Source organism: Dasypus novemcinctus, chromosome 2 (assembly GCF_030445035.2).
Source record: "Dasypus novemcinctus isolate mDasNov1 chromosome 2, mDasNov1.1.hap2, whole genome shotgun sequence".
Lineage (NCBI taxonomy): Eukaryota > Metazoa > Chordata > Mammalia > Cingulata > Dasypodidae > Dasypus > Dasypus novemcinctus.
Window position 1 is genome coordinate 121,685,939 of NC_080674.1, and position 24,448 is coordinate 121,710,386.

General features: G+C 41.6%; 1 protein-coding gene across 3 annotated transcripts in view; it reads left to right on the forward strand.

The window, feature by feature from the left end:
• Positions 1 to 3,854: 3,854 nt before the first annotated feature.
• LVRN (laeverin) overlaps positions 3,855 to 24,448 on the forward strand; it is a 91,982-nt gene continuing 71,388 nt past the window's right edge. For 2 of the 3 annotated variants that reach the window (XM_023591361.2, XM_023591362.2), the window contains exons 1-2: positions 3,855 to 4,722; positions 23,302 to 23,444. In XM_023591361.2, the coding sequence (XP_023447129.1) occupies positions 4,025 to 4,722; positions 23,302 to 23,444 (841 nt within the window). In that variant the 5' untranslated portion in view covers positions 3,855 to 4,024. The remainder of the gene's footprint in view (positions 4,723 to 23,301; positions 23,445 to 24,448) is intronic. The other variant, XM_004467260.4, reaches the window with a different exon arrangement.

Sequence of the window (24,448 nt, forward strand, 5' to 3'; positions counted from 1 at the left end):
TGGTGACAAAACTGTTGCAACTAACCCCTATAATTCCCCCCCCCCCCTTTCTTTTTTGAGCTACCGGGGGCTGGGGATTGAACCTGGGACCTTGTATTGGGAAGCCGGTACTCAACCACAGAGCCACATCAGCTTCCCTTAGTTGGTTTTTTGTTTTGCTTGTTGTTTTGTTTTTTAGGAGGTACTGGGAACTGGCACTGGGAACTGAACCCAGGACCTCCCATATGGGAGGCAGGTGCTTAACCACTTGAGCCACATCCACAGTTTTTAAGCTTGTTTTATCAACTGCAGAATCACATTCTCTATTGCATGTCCATCATTGTATTGGTCCTGGGCCTATATTTCATCAGATCCATGACCTTCCTGTCCCTGATATGTTCTGTATTGCCAAGATATAGCCCCTGCAAATTAAATTTCTGAGGCTGCCTTGTCAACTGGTTTCCATATAGGTTCAACTAAAGGGGAGGATTGATAGGAGATTTTGAGGGTGGGCAGAGAGGAGAAGCTAGGGAATTTCTACTCTTCTCTCTCCTGGTATCTCTGGTGCTCCTTGAGTCTCCTCAGCTTGTGCTAAGCAGCCCCTCCCTTCATGCTCTCATCTCCTGCCAGATGAACCCTGCTCTTGGGACCTGCTGACATCACCTCTTCCCTAGCTCCATGGGGAGCTGCTGTTACCTGCTGGGTTGCCTCACCATATTCTGTTTGACTTTTCATTTCTTCAAACCATTGAAACTAGTTCCCTGATTAGATTCCTACTATTAAACTATTTGGTATGGGTTCTGATTCCTGAAAGAATCCTGACAGTCATATTCTGCACAATTTCAGGCTTTGATTTAGATATGTTTTGAATTATGTCTTTTAATGTGATTTCATTGAGGATAAACTCTTCACCAAGGAAATGTTATGGACAAATACTTAAGGAATGAACTGAAACGGAATGAGGAAAATTGCCTACACTATATGTATCAACTCTAATAATAAAATATCTAGAAAAACACACAAAGCAAATAAACAATGGCTCTCTTTAAGCAGTTAGGGTCATGCCACTAGCAGTTTTTAAAAAATACTTTCCCATATTTTTCCACATTTTCCACAATGGAAATGTACTATTTTATAAACAGAGGGGGAAATGCTATAAGGAAAATTGAAAACTAAATGTCAAAAAGTAAGAAGTATTGGCAACTCAAAAGGCAATCTTATATACTGCTGATGGGAGTACTAAGTGGTACATCCCTTATCATTTTTAATATATTAACTATTCAAAAATTTAATTGCCAAAATAAATGAAAAAAATCAAGTCATATGGCTAATACAATATTATAGGAATTCATAAATACAAGAAATAACGATGGGAAAAGAATAGAAATGACAAAGCATAAACATAAATGACATGCTGTAATATTGAAGTGATGAATGCTTCACTGTGATTATACCAAATGTCATTGACTGTACACTTTAGATGAATTGTGTGGTTTATGACTATGTTTCACTAAAATTGATTTAAAAACAATAAAAAAATATAACAGAGGTATATAGCAGCAGGACAAGATGTAAAGCAGAAGATTTGCCTTGGTAGCATATAAGTCTTGGATTATCTATCACTTTGGCTCAGGATTTCTGAGCAGAGGTACTATTGACATTTTGGGTAGGACACTTCTTTGTTGTGGGGGGCTGTCCAGTGTATTATAAAATGTTTAATGTCCCTGCTTTAGCTAAGTGGAATAGTAACTGATTTTTAAAAATTGAGGGAGGAGGGGTGTTTATTCTAGTGAATATGCTCTTGGCAACTGATCTATGTCCCATAACTTCTCTTTCACTGAGATGTCAAATCTTTCACATTAATAGTATTTACCAGTTCTTTTTTAGTGTTATCATAATCCTGACTCAGATGGCATGTTATTTTGCAACTTCTTTTGAGTAACATTAATGATTTATCAGAAAATCTTCCTGTGAAATAAGCTATTTAAGTTGCTGAATCATTTGGGTATGATTTTATTACTTTAAAAACTTGTGTGGGAGGCAATTTTTTAAAATGACATTAGAAAAATGGAATTAAATACTATGCATCCATGTTTATACTTTTCGGTAGAGTTTCTTATATATAACTGATGGGGCACCTCTAATGTGAGTTTGAAACAAATCTTTTACTGACTTCTTTTTACTTTTCCTTGGTAGTCTGTAATCTTTAAATCTTCCTTCAAGAAATTGTCCAGGGGCTGGTAAGGCCAGCAATTAATTACTTAGCTCCGTGTCTGTGACAATCCCCTTCTGAAAATTACCTAAACCCAGAGGCCCTTGCAAACTAGCACAGCAGCTGACAATTCTAGCAGCCTCGGGTAGGTAAAGAGAAGGAGCTTCTCCTCTCTTAGCTATAGCCAAGACGTCTGAGAGTGATGCATGTGGTCATATTATTTTCAAATACGATTGCTTCGTTTCTGAAGAAAACAAATCCAATTTGGAAATCAGGAGACAGGTCCATAGATGAAGCAAGAATCATCTGTGTGACTTGGTGTCTCCTTCCTCTTCCCTGTCTTGTTTTAGTTAATGTAATTCATTTCGGTTCAAGGGGCAGGGAAGTCCACATTTCCCGAGAGAGAATCACAGCGTTCTACCCTCTCAGACCTCAGGTGGAAGGGTTTTCTTGTAGGAAGGGAAATAACAGTTCAAAGAAGGAAAGCGAAATTCGTTTGATTACCTGTGATGAAAAAATTCACTTCGCCTTGAAAAACTGGACGAATCTAAGGCTGGACACGCTCAAATAAATCTTCAGCCGGCAATCAGATCTTTAACTATCCTCCCCCGCCCCCCAGCTCCCCGCCCCCAGAGTCTTCTGAGTACTTGCAACCCCAGCCCAAAATCACCCGAGTGCGTGCGTGCAGACTCCGAACCCTACGCACAGGCCCGGGAACTCTCCCTAGCGCACAAACTAAATAGCAAACAGATGCCCGGCATGCCAAAGACCTCATCGGCTAGGGCACCGCCTGGGAAACGAATTCCAGCCGCGTGGTCTCCGGGTGGAAAAGCTGGCTGCCTGATTGTTTTACTCCCTTTGCTGGAAATGCGCAGGTTTTGAAAGCAGGAGGTCTTCCTTTGCTAGGGTAGGGGTCTTCGTGCTGAGAGCAAGACCCCGCCCGGGGACTCGAAACCCCGCCTCGGGCAGATGCCGAGCTTAGTGAATGCTTTCCGCGGGTGCGGGCGGTAAGGCTGCCGTTCCCTCTCCTTCTCTGGGGATACCGACGCCACACTCCCCAACTTTCTCTCGCCCTCCACCCCCGGTCCTCCAACCGCCGAAAAGGACTTGTTGGCTTTCTCTCATTCGTTTCCTGGACAGTGTGCCGCCAGGTATTGTTCAGGTGAATTTAGAGTCAAAGAGCTGGCTCCGGAAGTTTGTTCTAATTGGGGTGATCGCGCAGCACAGGAGCATTTCAGAGAGCGTCTCCAGCCCCCAAAGGTCCCACTCCTCGATTCCCCCACCCCACCCTCTAGCGCTCGAAGTCGGGGTGGCGACCGAGCAGAGATTGCCGGCTCTCAGCATTGCGGTTTAAGAGCCGAGGGTGCTCCGTACCTGTCCATTTTTCAAACAACTCCTGAAATCGTACCCGGAGCACACCCCCAGCAAATCTCATTAATCCAAACACCCACTTCAGAGGTGTCCAGACTTGAGCTTTATCCGACCGTCCCTCCCGTTGTGGATCTTGAGAGCCCCCTGCGCGCGGTTTTTACCTTCAGACCCGAAGGGGCGCGCTCCTCGGTGCGCGGGGTCCGCCTCCTCCCCCGGCTCTGTCGCGGGCGGGGGAGTGGGGTGGGGTGGGGTGGGCAGGCGGCCCTGCATCTGATTAGCTGGGAGGGGGAAACCGTGGTCCCAGCTGCTTTCTCCAGCCTCCCAGTCCTCCCAGACTCTTGAAGGAGTTGGAGGGACGGTACCAGAGAGGAAGGGTTCCTCATCACCTAGCACCCCGGCCGGGATTTGAGCCGCCGCTGTGGTCGCCAGGCTTCCACGTCGTCCTCGCCCCAGACCCCCGCCATGAAGCCCTCGTCTAGCTCCGGCTTCTACGTGAGCCGCGCGGTGGTCGCTCTGCTGGCGGGGCTGGAGGCCGCTCTCCTGCTGACGCTGGCGGTGCTCGCCGCCCTGTACGGCCACTGCGCGCGCGTCCCGCCGTCGGAGCTGAGTGGTCGCGGGATTCCGAGCGCCACGCTCTTCCCGCCAGGCCCGCAGGAGCAGACGCCGCCAACCCCGCAGCTCGGCCCCGCGGGCCAGCCCGCGGTGGCAGCCACTCCGGGCAACCTGCGACCTCCCGGGCCCTGGGACCAGCTGCGCCTGCCGCCCTGGCTCGTGCCGCTGCACTATGAGCTGGAGCTGTGGCCCCGGCTGCGACCCAACGAGCTCTCGGCGCCGTCGTTGCGCTTCACTGGCCGCGTGACTATCACCATGCGCTGCGCGGTGGCCACCACGCGGCTACTGTTGCACAGCCTCTTTCTGGACTGCGAGCGTGCGGAGATGCGGGGTCCCTTGTCCCCCGGCACCGGGAAAGCCACAGAGAGCCGCGTGCCCGTGGACGACATGTGGTTTGCACTGGACACACAGTACATGGTGCTGGAACTCGGCGAGGCCCTGCAGCCCGGGGGCCGCTACGAGCTTCAGCTTAGCTTCTCTGGCCCTGTATACCAGGACAACAGAGAGGGACTCTTCCTCAACACCTACACTGACCAGGGCGAGCGCAGGTAAGGACCGCCCCAGGTTCCCGCGCAGGCGGCCAGGTGCGCGTCTCCTGCCCCTTCCCAAAGGGCCATCAGCCCACCTCACACGACGTTTTCTTCCAGAGCCAGAGCGTTTCCGTCCTTCCGTCCCTCCAGAGACCTTGTTCGGAATAAAGGCACCGAGGCCATGATTCTTCCTCAGGCCAGTTTTCTGTTCTTTCCAAGCCCATCCGGTTTGTTTCTGTCTTTACCCACTTTGGCATCCCTTCTACTTCAGAAGTTTGTTGTCTTCAGAAACGGCATTCCTTTCCTTTCTTCTCTAGCAAATTCCTTGCTACTCAAAGTGTGGTCCGTGGACCACCAGCAGCAGTAATACTGAAAGTGTGGTTAGAAAGGTTGACTCACAACCCCACCCTACTAAGAGAACCAGAGTCTTCTTTTTAACGAGATCTTTAAGGGATTCACAGCATCGAAATTAGGGACCCGCGGAGCTAAAGCACTCACCCTCAAACCCTTCTCAGCTTCGTTGCTCTTCCCGCACCCAGAGTCCCTTGGGGCTCAGCCACCTTCTCTGCCCCTGTTTCCTCTCTGCTCGCTGTAACTACTGCTCTTGAACAAATAGATCCATGTTGGAGCTGTTTGCGCCTGTATCCTTTTTAGTTAAGGTTCCCAAACACTTCGCAACTGCCGTAATTCATCCTTTCCCACCCCCTGCCTAGGGCCCGAGTTCCGTTTTGCCCTTGGTAGTCGCAGTCGCTATCTCTTCCCTCTTCTGATCAAGCTCTGCAGAACCTCGGGACCGGAGGTTTCTGGATTCCTCAGCTGAAATAAGTAGACAGACAGACAGACAGACAGACAGACAGACAGACAGACAGATAGATAGATAGATAGATAGATAGATAGATAGATAGATACGTCATAGATAATAGATAGATAATAGATGATAGAAAGAAAACTTTCAGTAAGTTCACGTAATTTACATGCGTTCTCCTTACACTCATTTGAGATAAAGTTTCCCACACCGAATGTTTCCAGCCCCTGCTCAAGATGAGTTGCCTCTTTCCCTTTTCTGTGACCACATTACTGACCTCCAGCCAGAGCTGGGGAGAAGGTTTATGTGGAAAACGCCTAAAAGGTCCTTTGGCAAACTGGCGCTCTCTCTCTTCACTCATGCTGGTGGAGAATTTTCGGTTTACACAATTGCATGTACTTTGCCCTTTATTATTAGAGAAAATGCACTCAGATGTTCTTTGAGGAGAAAGAAACCGAATAATTACACCTTAATCCATTCCCTGCACTATTTTCAAAATTTTAAAGGGCTTTTAAATAAGTTTAATGAGCTGCCTTCATGAATGTGTAATCTGTAACATTTCTTTTATGTACAGCATTCCTGGGTTTTCTCTTCTAAAAATGCATCCATGCTTGAAAAACAGTTTTGAAAAATCTCTGTTAGGATGATGTGCTACAGGACTTATGGGCACTGGGAAACTTAAAATGATAACTGTGTGTAGTTCAAGGTGCAAGATCTTTCACAGAAAAAAAATGCATGCTCTTCTCACACATTTCTCAACAGTGAGTGTTTCACTGTTTTCTACTGTCTGTTCTGTCAGTAAAATGTCATCTGGGAAAACGGACTTGGCCCAACGGATAGGGCATCCGCCTACCACATGGGAGGTTCGCGGTTCAAACCGGGGGCCTCCTTGACCAGTGTGGAGCCGGCCCATGCGTGCAAGGAGTGCCCTGCCATGTACGCAGGGGTGGACCCGCGTAGGGGAGCTCCATGCAAGGAGTACGCCCTGTAAGGAGAGCTGCGCAGCACGGAAGGAAAGTGCAGCCTGCCCAGGAATGGTGCTGCACACACAGAGAGCTGGCACAACAAGATGACGCAACCAAAAGAGACTCAGACTTCCGGTGCCGCTGGTAAGGATAGAAGTAGTCACAGAAGAACACAAAGCAAGTGGACAGAGAGAGCAGACAACAACTGGGGGGACGGAGGGGCGAAGGGGAGAGAAATTTTAAAAAATAAAAATAAAACAAAAAACCCCCACGTCATCTGCTTACCCATCTCTACCTTCCTCCTGTCTTAGCATGGCTATGGTCCACAGCCCTCTGCAAATATGAAATATGGAAGTCCTTTTCCATTTTTCTATTGTGCTGCCATCTGTAAAGGTAACTAGAAGCCATAGTTTGAGAACATTAAAACACAAACAATGAAATCTTAATTAAGTCCCTCAGATATTCATAGAGCATTGGGTGGCAAAGGCCAAGGCAGTTGTGTCTTGGGAGAGCAGTTACCTTGTTCCTCTTTGTTTCTGAAACCTCAAGGTTGTGCTTGAAGCAAAGGTCACAAAGAAGTCTCTACAAAATAATGGCTGGTGGTGAGGCAGATTTTTGAAGCTCATCATGTCTGGGTTTGAACCTTAGTTGTCTTGACTTAAGCCAGTCTCTTAACCTCTCTGAGTCTGTTGCCTCATTTCATGGAATAGAGATAATAACTGTCAACTTTTTGAGGATTAAATGATAAAGGGGTACATACTGACAGGCTCACAATGGAGCAACAGTAGCTACTATCATTAGATCAGATTATAATTGTTAGGGAGCAAACTTCTTGTTATCTAAACTTGGAACTTGCCAAGTTCCTAAAAAGATATGAGTCCAAGTAGAATATTTCCAGATGGGAAAACATGAATTTGTATTTTTCCTGGAAATTCTCTAATTCCAGATGTAGCATTTGGAATGTTTATGTTGCTTCTCTGGCAACACTTTATCACAGTTCAGTTTTTAAATTATGAATTATGGAGAAGGGAAGGAAAATGGTCTGAGAATATTCAAAGAGCATCAATCTCATAATTCAAAAGTTTAGGACTTATGGTTACTGTTTTCTAGCCACAGAGGGTGCTCAGGGATACTTCTCACCCACCCTCTACGTTTCTCAACTTAGCAGGAGCCATCACTTTTCTGCCATAATGGAGCCATCTTCTGGGTGCTTTAAACCTGTGCTTTTTTTTTTTTTTTAAGATTTATTTTTTATTTATTTCTCTCCCTTTCCCCCATTGTCTGCTTTCTGTGTCCATTCTCTATGTGTTCTTCTGTGCCCTTTTGCATTAGCCTGTGGCACTGGGAAATTGTGTCTCTTTTTTGCTGCGTCATCTTGTGTGTCAACTCTCTGTGTGTGCAGCCCCACTCCTGGGTGGGCTGAGCTTTTTTCATGTGGGGCGGCTCTCCTTGCGGGATACACTTCTTACGAGTGGGGCTCCCCTACACGGGGACACTCCGGCATGGCATGGCACTCCTTGCAGCTGCACTGCATGTGGGCCAGCTCACCACATGGGTCAGGAGGCCCTGGGGATCGAACCCTGGACCCTCCTATATGTAGGTGGACACTCTATCAGTTGAGCCACATCCTCTTCCCACCCTGTGCTTTTATATATGTGTCTGGATCCTTCCTTCCACATGTAGAAAGTTGAGAACAAGATCCAAATATTAATGTCCCTCAAACCAGTGTTTCCCAACCTTCATTCACTGGCATATCATGGGTATTGAATTATCTACTGCCACAATATTTACTAAAAATGTTAATTGATTTAAACAAAAATAGTAAGTAGATTTATTTAAAAAGGAAATTCTGTGCCGTTATCATAAATGGAAAACCACTTGCAATTTATAGAAGGTAATGGCACTAATACTGAAACAATCTTATTCAGTTGAACTTATTCCTGTTGTCTGATAAAGACTCTGAAGGTTCTGAATCTAAAGGATGCTTTCTATTGCTACAAAGGAGAAACAGAATTAAATGTTTAAGGTAAATAACACTAACCTGAGACTTTCTGTTGATATAATCAGAAAATTGGTAAAAGACTGACTTTTTCATGTGTATGTCAGAGCTACATAGTAATGTGTTTGGGGTTGCCAAAAATCTTTTCAAATCCTTTTTTTTTGGAAAATCCTGTATTCAAGTGGTCATTTCACAAACTTTACTGTCCATCAGAATCACCTGAGAAACTTGTTAAAAACAGATTCCTGTGGCACACCTCAATAATTCTAAATCAGTCAATTCAGAGTGGCGTTCAGAGATTTATATTTGCCTGAGGTAATTTGATGCCTACAACAAGTGCCCCCATTTTAAAAAAAAAGTTTTTTTTTGAAATAATTATATATTCACAAGAAGTTGCAAAGGTAGTATAGAGATCTCTTGTATCCTTTATACAGTTTCTGCCAATGGTTATATCTTACATAATTATATTAATGTGCAATATCAAAACAGGAATTTAACATTAGTACTATGCACTTATATAGTTCTATGTCATTTTATCACCTGTGTAGATTTGTGTAACCATCATTACAATTAAAAAGTAGAACTATTCTGTCACCACAAAGACCTCTCTGACCCTTTATAGTCATACCCACCTCTCCCAGTCTCCACCTCTAACACCTGGCACCACTAATCCGTTTCCCATCTTTGTAATTTGGTGATTTTGAGAAATTTATATAAATGGAATCATACAGTGTGTGACCTTTATAATTTGTTTTTTCTCAGCATAATGTCCTTGAGATGCATTCTTGTTGTGTATATCAAAAGTTTGGTCCTTTTGATTACTAAGCAGTATTCTATGGCATGGGTGTTGTAGCAGTTTACTATTATTGATGAATTCTAAAAAGAAATACTGGATTATACTTGTAATTGGATCTGTACCTGGGCATGACTGAGTTATGATTAGGGCCTTGGTGGGTGAGGACTCACAGATATAAGGCATAGCAAAGAACAGAGTTAAGGCTTTACTGGTGTTGGAGTTTTGATGTTGGAGTTTAATGCTGAAGTCTTAAGCTGGAGCCCTGGGAAGTCTCACACAGATGAAAGAGAAGCAGCATCAGGAAGGAAGGAACCTTTAACCCAGAGAAAAGCAAGCTCCAGGAACGCTGGAACCCAGAAAGCCTGAAGCCTCACAGACGTCAGTAGCCATCTTGCTCCAAAACATGGAAATAGACTTTGGTGAGGGAAGTAACTTATGCTTTATGAACTGTTAACTGTGAGCTCCTACCCCAAATAAATACCCTTTATAAAAACCAACCAATTTCTGGTATTCTGCATCAGCACCCCTTTAGCTGACTAATACAGGTGTACTGCAGTTTGTTTATCCATTCTCCAATTGAGGGACATTTTTGTTGTTTCCAGTTTGGGGATCCTACAAATAAAGCTGCAATGTATATTTGTCTGTAGGTTCTTATGCAGACATAAGTTCTCATTCATCTGGGATAGTGCCCAGGTGTGCAACTGCTGGATGATAACATGGTAAGTATATCCATTTTTATAAGAAACTTCCAAACTACTTTCCAGAATGGTTGTGTCATTTTGCATTCTCACCAGTAATGTATGAGAGAGACCCAGCTTCTCTGCTTGTTGTCCACCATTTGGTATTGTCAGTGTTATTTGAATTTTTATTTTATTTTATTTTATTTTAATCATTCTGATAGGTATGTGGTGATATCTTGTTGTGGTCTTAATTAACATTTCCCTAATGACCAGGGATGTTGAACACCATTCCATGTGCTATTTGCCATATTTATATCCTCTTCAGTGAATTGTCTCTTCCTGTCTTTTGCCCATTATCTAAACAGTTTTTTAAATTTTTTTTTCACTTTAGAGTTTTGAGATGCTTGTATATTCTAGATATGAGACCTGTGTCAGATATGTGCTTTAAAAATATTATCTCCAAATCTGTAGTTTATCTTTTTATCCTCTTAATGGGTTCTAATTTTGATAAAGGTTTTAATTTTGATGAAGGCCAGTCTATTGATTTTTCTTTTATGGATTGTGCATTCATGCCACATCTAAAAATTATTCACCAGTTCCTAGGTCCTGAGGATTTTCCCCTCATTATCTTTTAAAAGTTATATAATTTTACATTTAAATCAATGATCCATTTTAATTGATTTTTTTGCATGCTTTCTGCTCTCTGTGTCTGTATTTATTTTATTTCCCCCCCCCCCCTTGCAACTTGCTTGCTGTCTGCTGTCTGTGTCCATTCACTGCAGGTTCTTCTATGTTCTCACTTGTCTCCCTTCTTTTTTGTTGTGTCACCTTTGCTGAGTCAGCTCTCCGCTGCGTCTGCTGGCTGGGCAGTGCTCCACGGTGTATGGGTGAGCCTGCCTCCACAAGGAGGCCCCAGGACGCAAACTGAGGGCCTCCCACATGGTGGACAGGAGCCCATTCAATTGATCCACAGCCACTTCCCTAATTGATTTTTATGTAAGATGTGAGGTTTAGATCAAGATTCATTTTTTGCTTATGGTTATTTAATTGCCCCAGCTTATCCATCCTCCATGGAGTTGTTTTTGCATCTTATTCAAAAATCAGGAGAACAGATATAGCTCAGTGATTGTGCGCCTGTTTCCCATGTACAAGGTCTGGGGTTCAATCCCTAGTATTCCCTAAAAAACAAACAAAACAAAGAAACAATGAAAAAAACCAGTTCAGGGGAGCCAGTGTTTCCCAGTGACTCAGAGGTTGACCACCAGCTTCCCACATATGAGGTCCTGCGTTAAATCCCTGGTGCTGGTACCTCAAAACAAAAACAAAACTAACAATCATGGTCAAACTTGCATGGGGCTGTTTCTGGGTTCTTTACTCTGTTCCATTTATCTCCACCAATACCACAGATTTGATTACAGTAACTATATAATAAGTCCAGAAATTTGGTGAAGTGATTCCCTCTTTATTCTTTCTTTCTTTTTTAAACATTTATTATTTATTTATTTATTTATTTTCCTTCCCCCCTTCCCCCATTGTCTGCTTTCTTGTGTCCATTCACTGTGTGTTCTTCTGTGTCTGCTTGCATTCTTGTCAGAGGTACCGGGAATCTGTGTTTTTTTGTGTGTGTGTTATCTTGCTGTGTCAGCTCTCCATGTGTGTGGCGTCACTCCTGGGTGGGCTGTGCTTTTTCATGTGGGGTGGTTCTCCTTATGGGGCACACTCCTTGCACGTGGTGCTCCCCTATGTGGGAGGACACCCCTGCATGGCATGGCACTCCTTGTGCATCAGCACTGTGCATGGACCAGCTCACCACACGGGTCAGGAGGCCCTGGGTTTGAACCCTGGACTTCCCATATGGTAGGCAGATGCTCTATCAGTTGAGCCAAAATTGCTTCCCCCTTTTTTTTTAAGAATTGTTTTAGCTATTTTAGTTCCTGGGCTTTTCCATATAAATTCTAGAATACTTTTGTTTATATATATAAAAAATCTTCTTGTTGGGATTTTGATAAGAATTTGGGTGGAATTGACATCTTTATTATGTTGAGTCTTCTAATCCATGACCATTTATTAGATTTTCTTTGATTTGCTTCATCAGCTATTTGTAGTTTTTGGCATATAAGTCCTTTACATGTTTTGTTAGCCTTACATCTAAGTATTTAACTTTATTAGAACAATTTTAAGTGGTCTTTTATTTTTAATTAGGTTCCATGTGTTTGTTACTAATATATAGGAATACAATTGATTTTTGCATGTTGATCTTGTATCCTGTGAGCTTGCTGAACTTATTTTTAGAAGCTTTTTAAAAGAGTCCTTGGGATTTTATTTTATTTTATTTTTTAAAGATTTATTTATTTATTTATTTAATTCTCCTCCCTCCCCCGGTTGTCTGTTTTCTGTGTCTTTTTGTTGCGTCTTGTTTCTTTTGTCCGCTTCTGTTGTCGTCAGCGGCACGGGAAGTGTGGGCGGCGCCATTCCTCGGCAGGCTGCACTTTTTCTTTCGTGCTGGGCGGCTCTCCTTACAGGTGCACTCCTTGCACGTGGGGCTCCCTTACGCGGGGGACACCCCTGTGTGGCACGGCACTCCTTTGCGCCATCAGCACTGCGCATGGGCCAGCTCCACATGGGTCAAGGAGGCCCGGGGTTTGAACCGCGGACCTCCCATGTAGTAGACGGACGCCCTTAACCACTGGGCCAAAGTCCGTTTCCCTCCTTGGGATTTTATATGTATCATCATGGTTATCTGCAAATAGGGAGTTTTATTTCTTACATAACATCATTGTACTTTTGTTTCCTTTTCTTGCCTTATTGTGCTGGAGAGTACTTCCAGCACATGTTGAATAGCAGTGGTTAGAGTGGATATTATTGCCGAGCCTCGATCTTAGGGGGAAAGCGTTCACTCTTCTATCATTAAGTATGAAGTTAGCTGTAAGGTTTTTTTACAAATGTTCTTTATCGGGTTTAAGATGTTTCTCTCTCTTCCTATTTTTCTGAGATTTTAAAAAATGATGGGTGGGTATTAATTGAGGGCTTGTACAGATAAATATTATTTTTCTGCATCAATTGGTATGATCATGTGACTTTTTTCTTGTTTACCCGTTCATAGGGTGTCTTCCACGATTGATTTTTCAAGTATTGAACCAAATTTAGTGCCCCTGCTCCCCTTTCTTTTTGACAAGAGCAGTTGCTGTTTAGTAAGGAGCAGCAGAAAGCCCTTCTAGTGTAGGAAGAAGGGCTAGAAAGAAAGATAAGTGAGAGAACAAGTGTATTTCATGTCCACTGTCCTCCTTTTCTGACAGTGTGACCCTGAGAAATTTTCTTGTGAGAGTAATGTATTAGAAAGTGTTCCCAGGAAAAACCAGCCAGAGAATGAGGAAGAGCAACTGGAAGGGAAGGAGGCCAAGCCAGGGTATGATATCAAACAAAGTTTCCTGACAGAGAGTTCTGGAAAGAGCGTAAGTCACACTTCAGAGTTGTTCCCATCAGGAGCAAAGGAGTTGGGGCATTTATACCACCCACATCTGGAAGTCATTGGCTATGGACTGGCCCTGGGACCAAGTTCATACCCAGACACTCTGTTCTTCAGGGTGCAGGCAAAACAGATCCACAAGGAGACACAGGTGCTGGCTAGTGGAAGCAGAAGCAGAAATGATAAAGAGATCTGAGGAGATATGGATAGAGGACTCACTTTGCCTCTTACTGAGTAGAACCTAATGGAGGGTGGAGAGCACAGCAAAAAAAAAAAAAAACAAAAACAAACAAACATCCCAAGAGAGTCTGGGGAGTACCTTAAAGCAGAAACCCTTTCCTTCCCTTTATTGTCGATGTGTCTTAGGCCAATGGTCCCTGCGGTCTTTGGGAAATCTAAGGAGATCTATAAGTTCCCCTGTGGGCTGAGGACATTGACTTGGACTTGGGAGTTACAGAGGGCCACCATGCCTGGGGTCAAAGTGACTGTGTAGCAGAATGCTACAGAAGTAGTGGTCACCCAGGTGTGGCTCCAAAGGGAGTTGCAGTCAGGCTCAGAGGACTGACCTTCAAGCCAGAGCCCAGGAGAGGGCCACATCCAGCAATGGGAACCACTGAGGCTTGACTATTAAGGAGGAAATGATACTCAAGACATGCCAGTCAGGAGAACCCAAGATGTTCCCTTCTTTCAAAAGGTCCTTAATTTTTTGCATCTACTTCATCATTTACTGTCTGCAAGACTTATATAAGCCTTGGGAAACGGACTTTGGCCCAGTGGTTAGGGCGTCCGTCTACCACATGGGAGGTCCGCGGTTCAAGCCCCGGGCCTCCTTGACCCGTGTGGAACTGGCCCATGCGCAGTGCTGATGCGCGCAAGGAGTGCCGTGCCACACAGGGGTGTCCCCCGTGTAGGGGAGCCCCACGCGCAAGGAGTGCGCCCATAAGGAGAGCCGCCCAGCGCCAAGGAGGGAGCAGCCTGCTGAGGAATGGCACCGCCCACCCTTCCAGTGCTGCTGACGACAACAGAGGCGGACAAAGAAACAAGATGCAGCAAAAAGACACAGAAAACAAACAACCGGGGGAGGGGAGGGGAATTAAATAAATTAAAAAAAAAAAAGACTTATATAAGCCTTGAATGAATGTGAGAAGCAGGGGATCTAACTCCATGGAAAATAACAAAAAAATAGAAAGTACTAGGGACAACTCCTTTTCTCATTGGCATAAGTAGATTGAGGATGTTTGGAATGAGGTCTTGTTTGTTTTGTTTGATAAATCCGAAGAATAAATCTATACTAGAAATACTAACCCCTTCCGGCCTGCCCATGATACTTTCAAGAGAATATGCCTTATACAGATCATGTTTTGTACCAGCATTCTCTCTCCCGTCTTTCTGTTCCAGCTTTGTAATGATTAGTGTTTACATGATAAACGTTTTCTATCCTTTTACTTTTAGCCTGTCTTATGCATCAGGATTTGGTGTTTTATATAAGCAACGGTTAATTATCCCAAGTTCACAAATGATTTTTCCTATGCTTTTTTCTAGATTTTTTTCTAGGGTTTCCTATGTATTTTTATAGTTTTAGGTTTTATATTTATGGTATATTTTGAGTTAATTTTTGTATATTTTGTGAGGTATGGATTGAAGTTCATATTTTTACTTATGGAAATCAAACTGTTCCAGCACCATTTTTTAAAAAGTCTCTTCTTTCACCATCACTAATTGTCCTTGCATCTTTGTGGAAAAAAATCAGTTTCCATATATATGTGGGTGTATTTTTGGATTGTCTAGTCTGTTCCACTGATCTGTTTATGTATTTTTATGCTAATTCCACAGTCTTGATTACTATAGCTTTATATTAAGTCTTGAAATAAATCAGGTTGTCTTGAATTCATTCCCCAAATTTATTATTTTTTAAAGTTGTTTTGACTATTCTAAAGTCCTTTGTGTTTCCATATGAATTTTAGTATTAGTTTGTTAATTTCTACAAAAAAAAAAAAGAAAGAGCCTGCTAGCCTTCTAGGATTTCACTGGGATTGTATTGAATCTATAAATCAATTTGTGGAGAATTCAAATTTTAAAAACTTAAGTATTCTACCCCATGAATATGGTATCTTTCTCTCTCATTATTTAGGTCTTTAATTTCTTTCAGCAATGTTTTGTAAATTTTGATGTACAAGTCTTGTACATGTTTTGTCAGATTTATCCCTAAGGATTTCATATTTCATATTCTATTGTAAATGGTAATTTTTAAAATTCCAATTTCCAAATGTTTGTGGCTGGCTAATTTTTGTATATTGACTATGCTATGTATGCTCTAACCGTATTAAATTCACTTTTTACCTCTAGCAGCATTTTTAATGACTTCATTAGAACTGCTACATAGATGACTTCCATTTCTTTTTCTTATGTTTTCCAATGTCTTGAGCTTCCATACAATGTTGTATAGAAATGATAAGTACAGGCATCCTTTTCTTGCTCCTCAGTTTGGGGGGAATCATTCACTCTTTTACCCTTAATTATGATTTTTCCTATGGTTTTTTTTTTTTCTGGGTTACCTTTATTAGGTTAAGGAAATTCATTCTATTTCTAATTTCCTGAGAGTTGTTACCAGGAGTGGATGTCAGATTGTGTCAATTACTTTTTCTGCATCTATTGAGATGGTCATACGGTTTTTCTTTTTAGTTTGTTAATATGGTAAATTGCATTGACTGATTTCCTAAAGTCAAACCTTGCATTCCTGAGGTAAATTTCACTTGGTCAAGATGTATTATCTTTTCTATATTTTGTTGGATTTGATTCGCTAAAATTTCATTTAGAACTTTTGCATCTTTTTTTTTGCAATGTTTTTATTTCTCTCTCTTTTTTGTATCAAAATAATGTTGGCCTCAGAGAATGAGTTGGCAAGTATGCCCTCCTCTTCAATTTTCTTAAATAATTTGTGTGTAATTGGTATTATTTGAGATCTTTCTTCTGTTCTAATGGAAGTGTTGAACTATAACTTTTCTACTGCTTTAGTGGCAAACTACTATTATATATATATTTTTTTCATTTTCATTCAGTTTGAATTACAATTTCCCTTTTGATTTTTCTTTGATAAGTGTGTTATTTAGAAGCGTACTCTTTGGTTTCCAAATAATGTACATTTTCCAATTTTTTATTGAACACCTGACATTAACACCTAACATGAGGTATTACATTTTTGAGTGCTGGATTTTATTATATTGCTTTAAAGAATCTTGGTATTTTTTTGATAAACACTTAAGTTACTTATTGACCAGTTAGATCTTCTAGAGGCTTGTTTTTAAGCTCTTTCAGGGCTGCTCTAGAGTAGTCTTTAGACTAGAGCTACTTTAGTACATTCTTTAGACATTCTCTTCTGATCTTGTTGAAAAACCATTATACTCTGGAGATTTCTATACTCTGGCTTGTGAAAATTCCAACTACACCAAGCACTATTTGAGCTCCAGGAATTGCTCAGCTTACTGCTCCCTGGCAGTTCTTTCCATGCCAGCTGCTCTTTGCCTAATCATATGAAGTTTCACCCTACACTTATGCAGATGATTATTGGACCAAAGACTCAAGGGGAATCCTATGCAGATTTCTGAAGTGTTTTCTCTGTATAACTCTCTCCTCTCTTCTATTTTGCTCTGCAAATTATAGCTGATTAGGCCTCCCTGAACACAATTCTCTTTTCTCCTCAATTCAGTGAGACTACTGGCCTCTTGTTTCAGTTCTCCATCCATATGCTACAGTTTAGAAATTACTTCCAGGTACGAAGGCAGAGTAGTCATAGAGTTGACCTTTATTGTTTCTCTTCTCTTGGGGATCATAATCCCGTGCCTCCTATTATTCAATATCTGAAAAGAGTTGTTTCATATATTTTGCCAGATTTTTCAGCTGTGAAAACACCTAAAGCAGAATCAACAAAAAGCTAAATACAGCCCATGTTACTCCTGAATGATAGAAAGCAGAAATCTCATCATCTGTAGATTAGGAGATGCTATTAAATATAAAGTTATTTCTCAGTCATCTTCATGATATCTTACTTTACTTTTAGTATTTATTACCTTTTGTACTTCAAAGCAGGCAGTGCATTGGAAAGGACCCCAAACTTGGGAGCTAGAGTCCTGGTGCCTGTACTACCTCTGCCATTTACTAGTTGTCTAAGGAATTGCACAGATGCTTGGGGCCTCAGCTATTGCATGTGTAAATTCATCAAGGTCTCTTCCACTTCTGAAATTCAGTAAAAGAGAAAATGTATAATACCATTCTTATTCAAAGACTCCTTTAGGCATACTTCTTACATTCTGATTACAACATTCCCTTGATGAAAGATAAGAATAATCTGGGAAATATTTATACAAAAGAAAATAGAAAGATCAAGTGAGAATGGCTTGATAGTATGAAATAGTTGGAGAAAAGTAACATCTTTATTTGCGACAAATAAAGGTGAGAACAGCATGATCAAAATCAATCCATTTGTGCAGGTGTAGTCAGAACAAACAGACCTGACTTCCTTGCAGTTGCTTTTTATGCAAGTTAATCTGGCATGGTGTTTATAGTATGACAAGCAAGAGCAAAATTTGAGTAATATTTGGAAAGAATTTAGAACTGTAAAAACAAGATCTGTGAGCATAAATGTTAGGCACATGATGTCATTGCTGTTACAGAGACAAGAGGTCATTCCATTATCCTATGCAGGTATGGAACCAACATATTTCATGTGGATGAGCAATTTTTTCTGGGAGATAGTTTTACTCGTCAAGGATTTAGATCCCCTATCTTTTGAAAACAAGTGTAGCTGGTCTATTGAAAAAGCACACTTCATAATTCAGTGAAAATGCATTATCCTTTTATAATTTAGTCTATGGAATAAATCTTTCCTGTTCCTACATGAAGACTCAAGAAGCCCATGAGTTTCTGCTCGTTCTTAGGTCATGAATGATCTGCAGTCACTAAGCTGTAAATACAGTCCTGATGCAGAAATTAGAAAATCCAGTCCTGCTCTGCCTTCATGTCCCCCACACTTGGGCATTAGGATGGAAGCCTGCAGTAAGCAAGGGATGGTGGGTCTTCTCCATTTCCCCACTTCATGTTCCTCTTCCTCTCCTTGTATCGTGATACCTGCTGTTTTGACCCCACCATAGTCAGTGGGGCTGGGGGAGGCAGAGAGAAGTGATACATGGGAGTTCTTATTTGAACTAATACTCTTGTTAATTGGTCTCATTCTGGTGTAGCAGTTGCCTTCATCCCTTTAGCTGGCATTTTCCTGGACTCTTCAGAGTTTCCTGGCTGCTTCTCATTCTCCTACAATTTCCTTGACCCAGCAGGATGCTTCTCTTATTTCTCTGTTCTAATGGTCACTCCTTCCTTGACCCCTGAGCATAAAGTAGTGCATCTCCAGGCTCCATCAGCTCTATCAACAGGACCCAAAAAAGACCTTACTCTTTTCTCATTCTGTGCTTCAGAGCCCATGGCTCTTCCAAGGAACATTCATACATCCTTTGCCTGAGACAGATGCCTATCCTAAAACAGCAGTACTCTTCTGGCTCTGCCTCCAAAGCAGTTAACTCTTCTATTGCCTTTTAGCTTCCCACTGATAAGAGTTTGATCTAGCCACAGTGTCAATTTCAGCTTTCTCCAGAGTGAACTGAGCACCAGCCTCAAAGTTTCTCAGCCTCAGGAAATACTTTACATCCCCCTCTGAATGGTCCTTTCTCCCTAGCTCAGGGTTAGAGGGTTGCACATCCTCCTAACTCTCTGGCAAAAGAGCTTGCCAAAATCTTAACCTCACCCCATGCCAAGAGATCTCTTCTCTTATCATGTTTCTCTCCACTCCCCGACCCTCTTCTATGCCCTTGATATAGCTGAGGTGCCCAAGAGTCATGGAACAGATTCTCAAAGTCATTTACATTGAAAACCATTATAGGATGGTTTGACACCTTTCTTTGGAGTTTTGCATCTGTTTTGTTGCCTAAGTGGAAACTTCAGTTTTAAGATCCTATTACATAAGTAATAAACAAACATGATTCATGGGCCACTCCTTGAACCACAGTCCAGTGGTGTAATGTCTGGCTCTACTAAACATTTCAATTTCTGGATGTGTTATTGTGTAAAAAAAAAAACAACACTTTTTTTGGATAATACTCTGAAGAATCTTCTTTAATCCTTGGCCAGCTTATGTTATTTAACACTTGTTAACTAGATCTGTAGGCATACAGAATTCATAAAATAATTTAAAATGAAATACTTTACTGAGTAGATATTTTTACAGGGTAGTAGATCGATCCCCAAGGCACCATGTGTTTCTTGATCATTACGATCTCTTCCAGCACAAAAAGGTAATGAGTCATGATTCTCTGGCTATACCAGAAGGCAGAAGATGGCTCTGCAATACTGAGCCCCTGAAAGACAAATTCTTCCACATTAGCTCCCTCACAGGCTGACCACTCTAAATATAGACTTAGTGGGCACTATAATAGCATGTTCCAGTGAGGTTTGAAGGGAAGAGAGGGTGGTGAATACTTCTATTTTCTGAAGTTATGAAATCCTTACAGAGTTGCTTGAGCCAACTACAGAGAGAGGAGGAATGAAACACCAGCCTGAGTTTCCCCAGATGTGGTCCAGTGAGATTAGCTGTGCTGCTTTTGTCCCTGACCTTTGCAGTTAAGGTTGAGGGCCAGGAAGACCACATATTATAGGGTTTTTCCCCCTAACTTTTTCTCTTTGTTTAAAACTAGGAAGAGAAATAGTTGAACAACATCCAAAAGAAGTTTTTTATTTCATTTCTCTGGAGATCTGAAACACGGAATTGGAAGGCACTTGCATGATGTTTGATTTATTAAAGTGGAAACTCTCTAAGCTGGTATCTTTTTGCCTTTTTGAGCCCATAGCTCCTTTTAATGAATATTAGTTCCCCACTTCTTTGGAGAGTCTGATTTTCTCCCTGCTTCCCACCTTCCTCCCTCTTTGAGAGTCAGTAGTGCTCTGTGAAGTCATAGCCGCTGAGATGCTACAACTTTACTTTCTGTAGTTTCTATTACAAAAGCATTAGGCATTTGTTGACTTTCCAAACATATAAACGTATATTATAGAATTAGATGTATTTTTTCACTTTATACTATAGTTTTTTTCAAGTTAGTATATCCCCCTTCCTACAATGTCCAGGCACTCATAGACCTCCTGAAGGTGGGGCGTGAACCCCTAAGGGAACCGTTATCTCAACTCTAGATGACTCAGTTATAATCATTTCATGGGCTCATTTTTCCATCCTGTTAGATATTTTTCAGAACTTTAAGTAGCCCAAGAGATCATCTACTCCCATCCTGGCATTTTATAGAAATGGATGTGTAAGAGTGTAAGTAACTTTCCCTATGTTAAACAACTGAGTTACACTGCTGATCCCGAGCAGGAACTCAGGTTGCTGAATTCCCTGCTCAACATTCTTTCTACTCTGTTGCCAGTTGCTTGAATCTTCTCTACCTTTTCTCATCTCTTGGAAAGATAGCAATCAAAAAACTACAAAACAAATTCCAGTGACGCAAACTCTGCAAATGTAGTTCAAATTCTTTTGTATATATTAGTATCAAGCTGTCTTTATAGTACCTCCAAGGCTGTGCAAATACCTACTCAACTGCTGTAAACCCAGCTTTTTGCCAAGTATTGTAAATGATACAGGAGAAGAAACACATAATCCCCAACTTCCAGTAACTTAAAATTTGTTGAGGGAGACAAACCCAACTTATTTTCAACTTGTGGTCAACTGTGACCCATGGGGCCTTTTAAAATGCATTTGTAATTAGTGATTTCCAACTTTCTATCCCTACCCTGTACTTATCCCTCTTTGAATTCCTTTACAGTTTATCTGACTCAAAACAATTTATGAGAGCAGAAGGAATATAGGAGAATTTAATGGTCATATTGTTGTAAAATATAGTTAATAATAATGTAAAAGCTAAAAAAAAACAATATGAGGTAGGTAGTATTATTATTCCCTAGCTAGGAAAACAGAGGCTCAGCAGGGTTATATGACTTTTCCAGAATTGCTCAGTAGCTAGTAGATAAAGCAGGGTCTTGTAGCTGAAGTACTTAGCTGAGATGAGAGCATTGAGTTGCCAGGTGTTGATGTAGTCAAGATAACAAGCCAAAATGAAAGTAACAGTCAAGCCTTTACTCACCTAGCTGGGGAAGTATAAGCAAAAGGTTCAGCAAGATAAAATGCTAACTCCTTCAGTTTTCTATTTTCCTACATGGAACAATGCTGGGTGATGGTCAGATCATCTCAGATGTGGGAATCATCTCATTGCTGAGAAAGCCCCAAATAAATAGCTTCTGCGATTTTATGGAATTGGACTGGGGGAAGGGAATGAAGGAAGGCTAAGAGTGGAAAAGTACTGAGTCAGAGTCAAGAAAAGTGTCTTCAAGGTGCACCAACTCCCTCTGCCCCCAATAAAGAGGTGTCAGCAGAGGTGCCTGGGGAAGGCCTTGGCTGAAAAGGAGGTCTCCAAATGGAGGTTCTGGGCTAGGAGTGCAGATGTGCATAAGAATATGACTGGTCAGATGGGCCTGAGTCCTTGACTGCAACTCCCTTAAGAGACTGCAATGCACTGGCTGTGCGCAAAGTCTGTGTGGGGAGGGCAGATTTCCCCATGAGACCTGGCAGGTAAAGCCTTTGTAACTGCCTGTGGTCGGGTCTGGAAGATCACATGTAGGATTTTGGTCATGAGACGGACCCCTTAGCTGATGTTAGAGTCCACAGGCCTCCCTACATTTCATGCGTGCTAGAATATATTAGGAGAGAGCAAATGGGCCCAAACAGGCTTGTTGGAGATGATAGTTTTGTCACAGTGAGGTAATGGATACATCCAATTAACCGTGAGACGTTTTTGAATGTGTTGTTAATATTGTGTTCCTTCCTACATCTGTGTGGATTTTTCTGTGAGCAGGGGCCTCACCGTGGTAGAAGAGGGATTCACAGAGGTGGGTAATGGAAAGGGTATGGGTTCTTGAGATGATATTGTTATGGAGTTCACCTTTTATTTTTCTAAGAGCTGGGCCTGAACTACTAAGTCTTAGGTCCTCAGGAGAAAGAGGAATTTGACATTACAGTAGTCATCTAAAGCAAATTCCCAAGTCACTAAGTCTTAGAAAATAGGATAAGGAGACTCCAGGTTTATTTTGGGGAAAAAGTTGTTTACTAGAATGCATGCTGTTGTCAGAAGGTGAACCTGACAATGTCCTTGCTTGCTCAGAGTATTCTATTGTCCCTAAACTGTTACCTATAAATCATTAGTCACTGTGGGATAATGGCACATTTGCATTTTTTCCATGGAGATGAAGGAAGGACCAGAGGGGATTTGATAAATCTACTCACATGTACATGAAAGTTGTTATTGTTTACATTTTTATGTTTTCAACTAAGAAGAAGACAGGGATATGTGAGAAAAAGAAAAATGTAAACTTTCTTCAACTGACTTTTACTTTGGTAGAGGATTAAAGCAATGAACCATTCCTAAAGAAATAATCCTGTTTGCAAAAATCTTGTTCTCGAAAGACTGGCATAGCATATTGGCTATATTTGTTCTCATTTTGTTTGTAAAAAGGTTTATAGGCCCGTGATGCAATGAAGCAAATGTTATTTTGTGTTCATATAAGGTTTTTAAAAATATTTTGGGTCTTACAAGAATTGAAAGGGCAGTGAGAATTGGGGGTTTGTGTGTGTCTTATGGGGAGGGCCTTGAAGGAGATGAAGGGAAAGCATTCTTACTCCTTCCTGCACCCCAGTCTTAATTATAAGCCATTGTTCCTCAGTATATATATATATATGTTGTTTCCATTGATGTATTGAGATACAAATAAATGGATTTTCCCCACACCTGTATTTCAGGGCCCTGCTGGCTTCTCAGATGGAACCAACATTTGCAAGGAATGTTTTCCCTTGTTTTGATGAGCCTGCTCTGAAGGCAACCTTTAATATTACAATTATTCATCATCCAAGTTATGTGGCCCTTTCCAATATGCCACGTCTAAGTAAGTAATGCTTCCTGTCACCACATATGTTTATATATTAATTTTGTAATAGCTTTTATAGCAATAGCTTTTCTTGGCCATGTGTTAATAGTATATTATAACTGTTGCATAATAATTAGCATATTGATATCACTGATGACAGTTCACCCAAAGTATTAGGAATTTTCTTTAAAATTCTGAAGAAAGACAGTGATTTTAAAACATTATACTGGAGTATTGTCTTCAAACAATTCTGTTGTCAATTTATGTCAGTGCATTCAACCTCCTGGTTGGTCCTAGGGAGAGATGGTAACATGTAGATGAATGTGTTCAAGGAGATCATTCACCTGGGGTGTGTGCCAGCATCCACATCTTGAAGATGGTAAATCTTGATTCTTTTTGTATTAGAAGCTAAGGACATTATACTTTTCTTATGCACTGGCAGCCTGCCAATATATAAGAACATTGGGGAGCTTGAAGAAGTTTGGAGACATTTGGGCTTCAACTATTCATCATTAGTAAAAACAAGATAGTGGATTTGGTCTGAATCTGGTGCACAGATGTGCTTTATTTGATCACATGACTTTTTTCCTTTTGATTCATTTAGTTTCCTACTTTTAAAAATCCAAAGATTTCACATCAAAATTGAGATAAAAAATTTTTCAAATGTCAGAAGGTCTGGCAACAGTGGGCCTGCAATTCCTATGTGATAGCAAGCAGTTGTAGCTGAGAAGTGGCTATTGCTTCCACTAGTCTGTGTCTGTGCTCCCCCCCTCCCTGTTGCTGTACACCAGCCTATTTCACCCTGAACTCTTGGCCCTCATAGGTATTTGAGTTTCTGATTTCTGCCTTAAAAGCCCCAGATTGCTATTACTACAGGCATAGTTGAGACACAAGAGTGACAGAATTGCATCTCATTATCCTACATTGGGCCTGGGCAGCTCTAGATTAAATGCTATGAAAAAAGAGCTGGACTAGGAAGCAGTAGAAGTGGGTGGAAGGGGGGATTGTGAGAAGATGGCAGA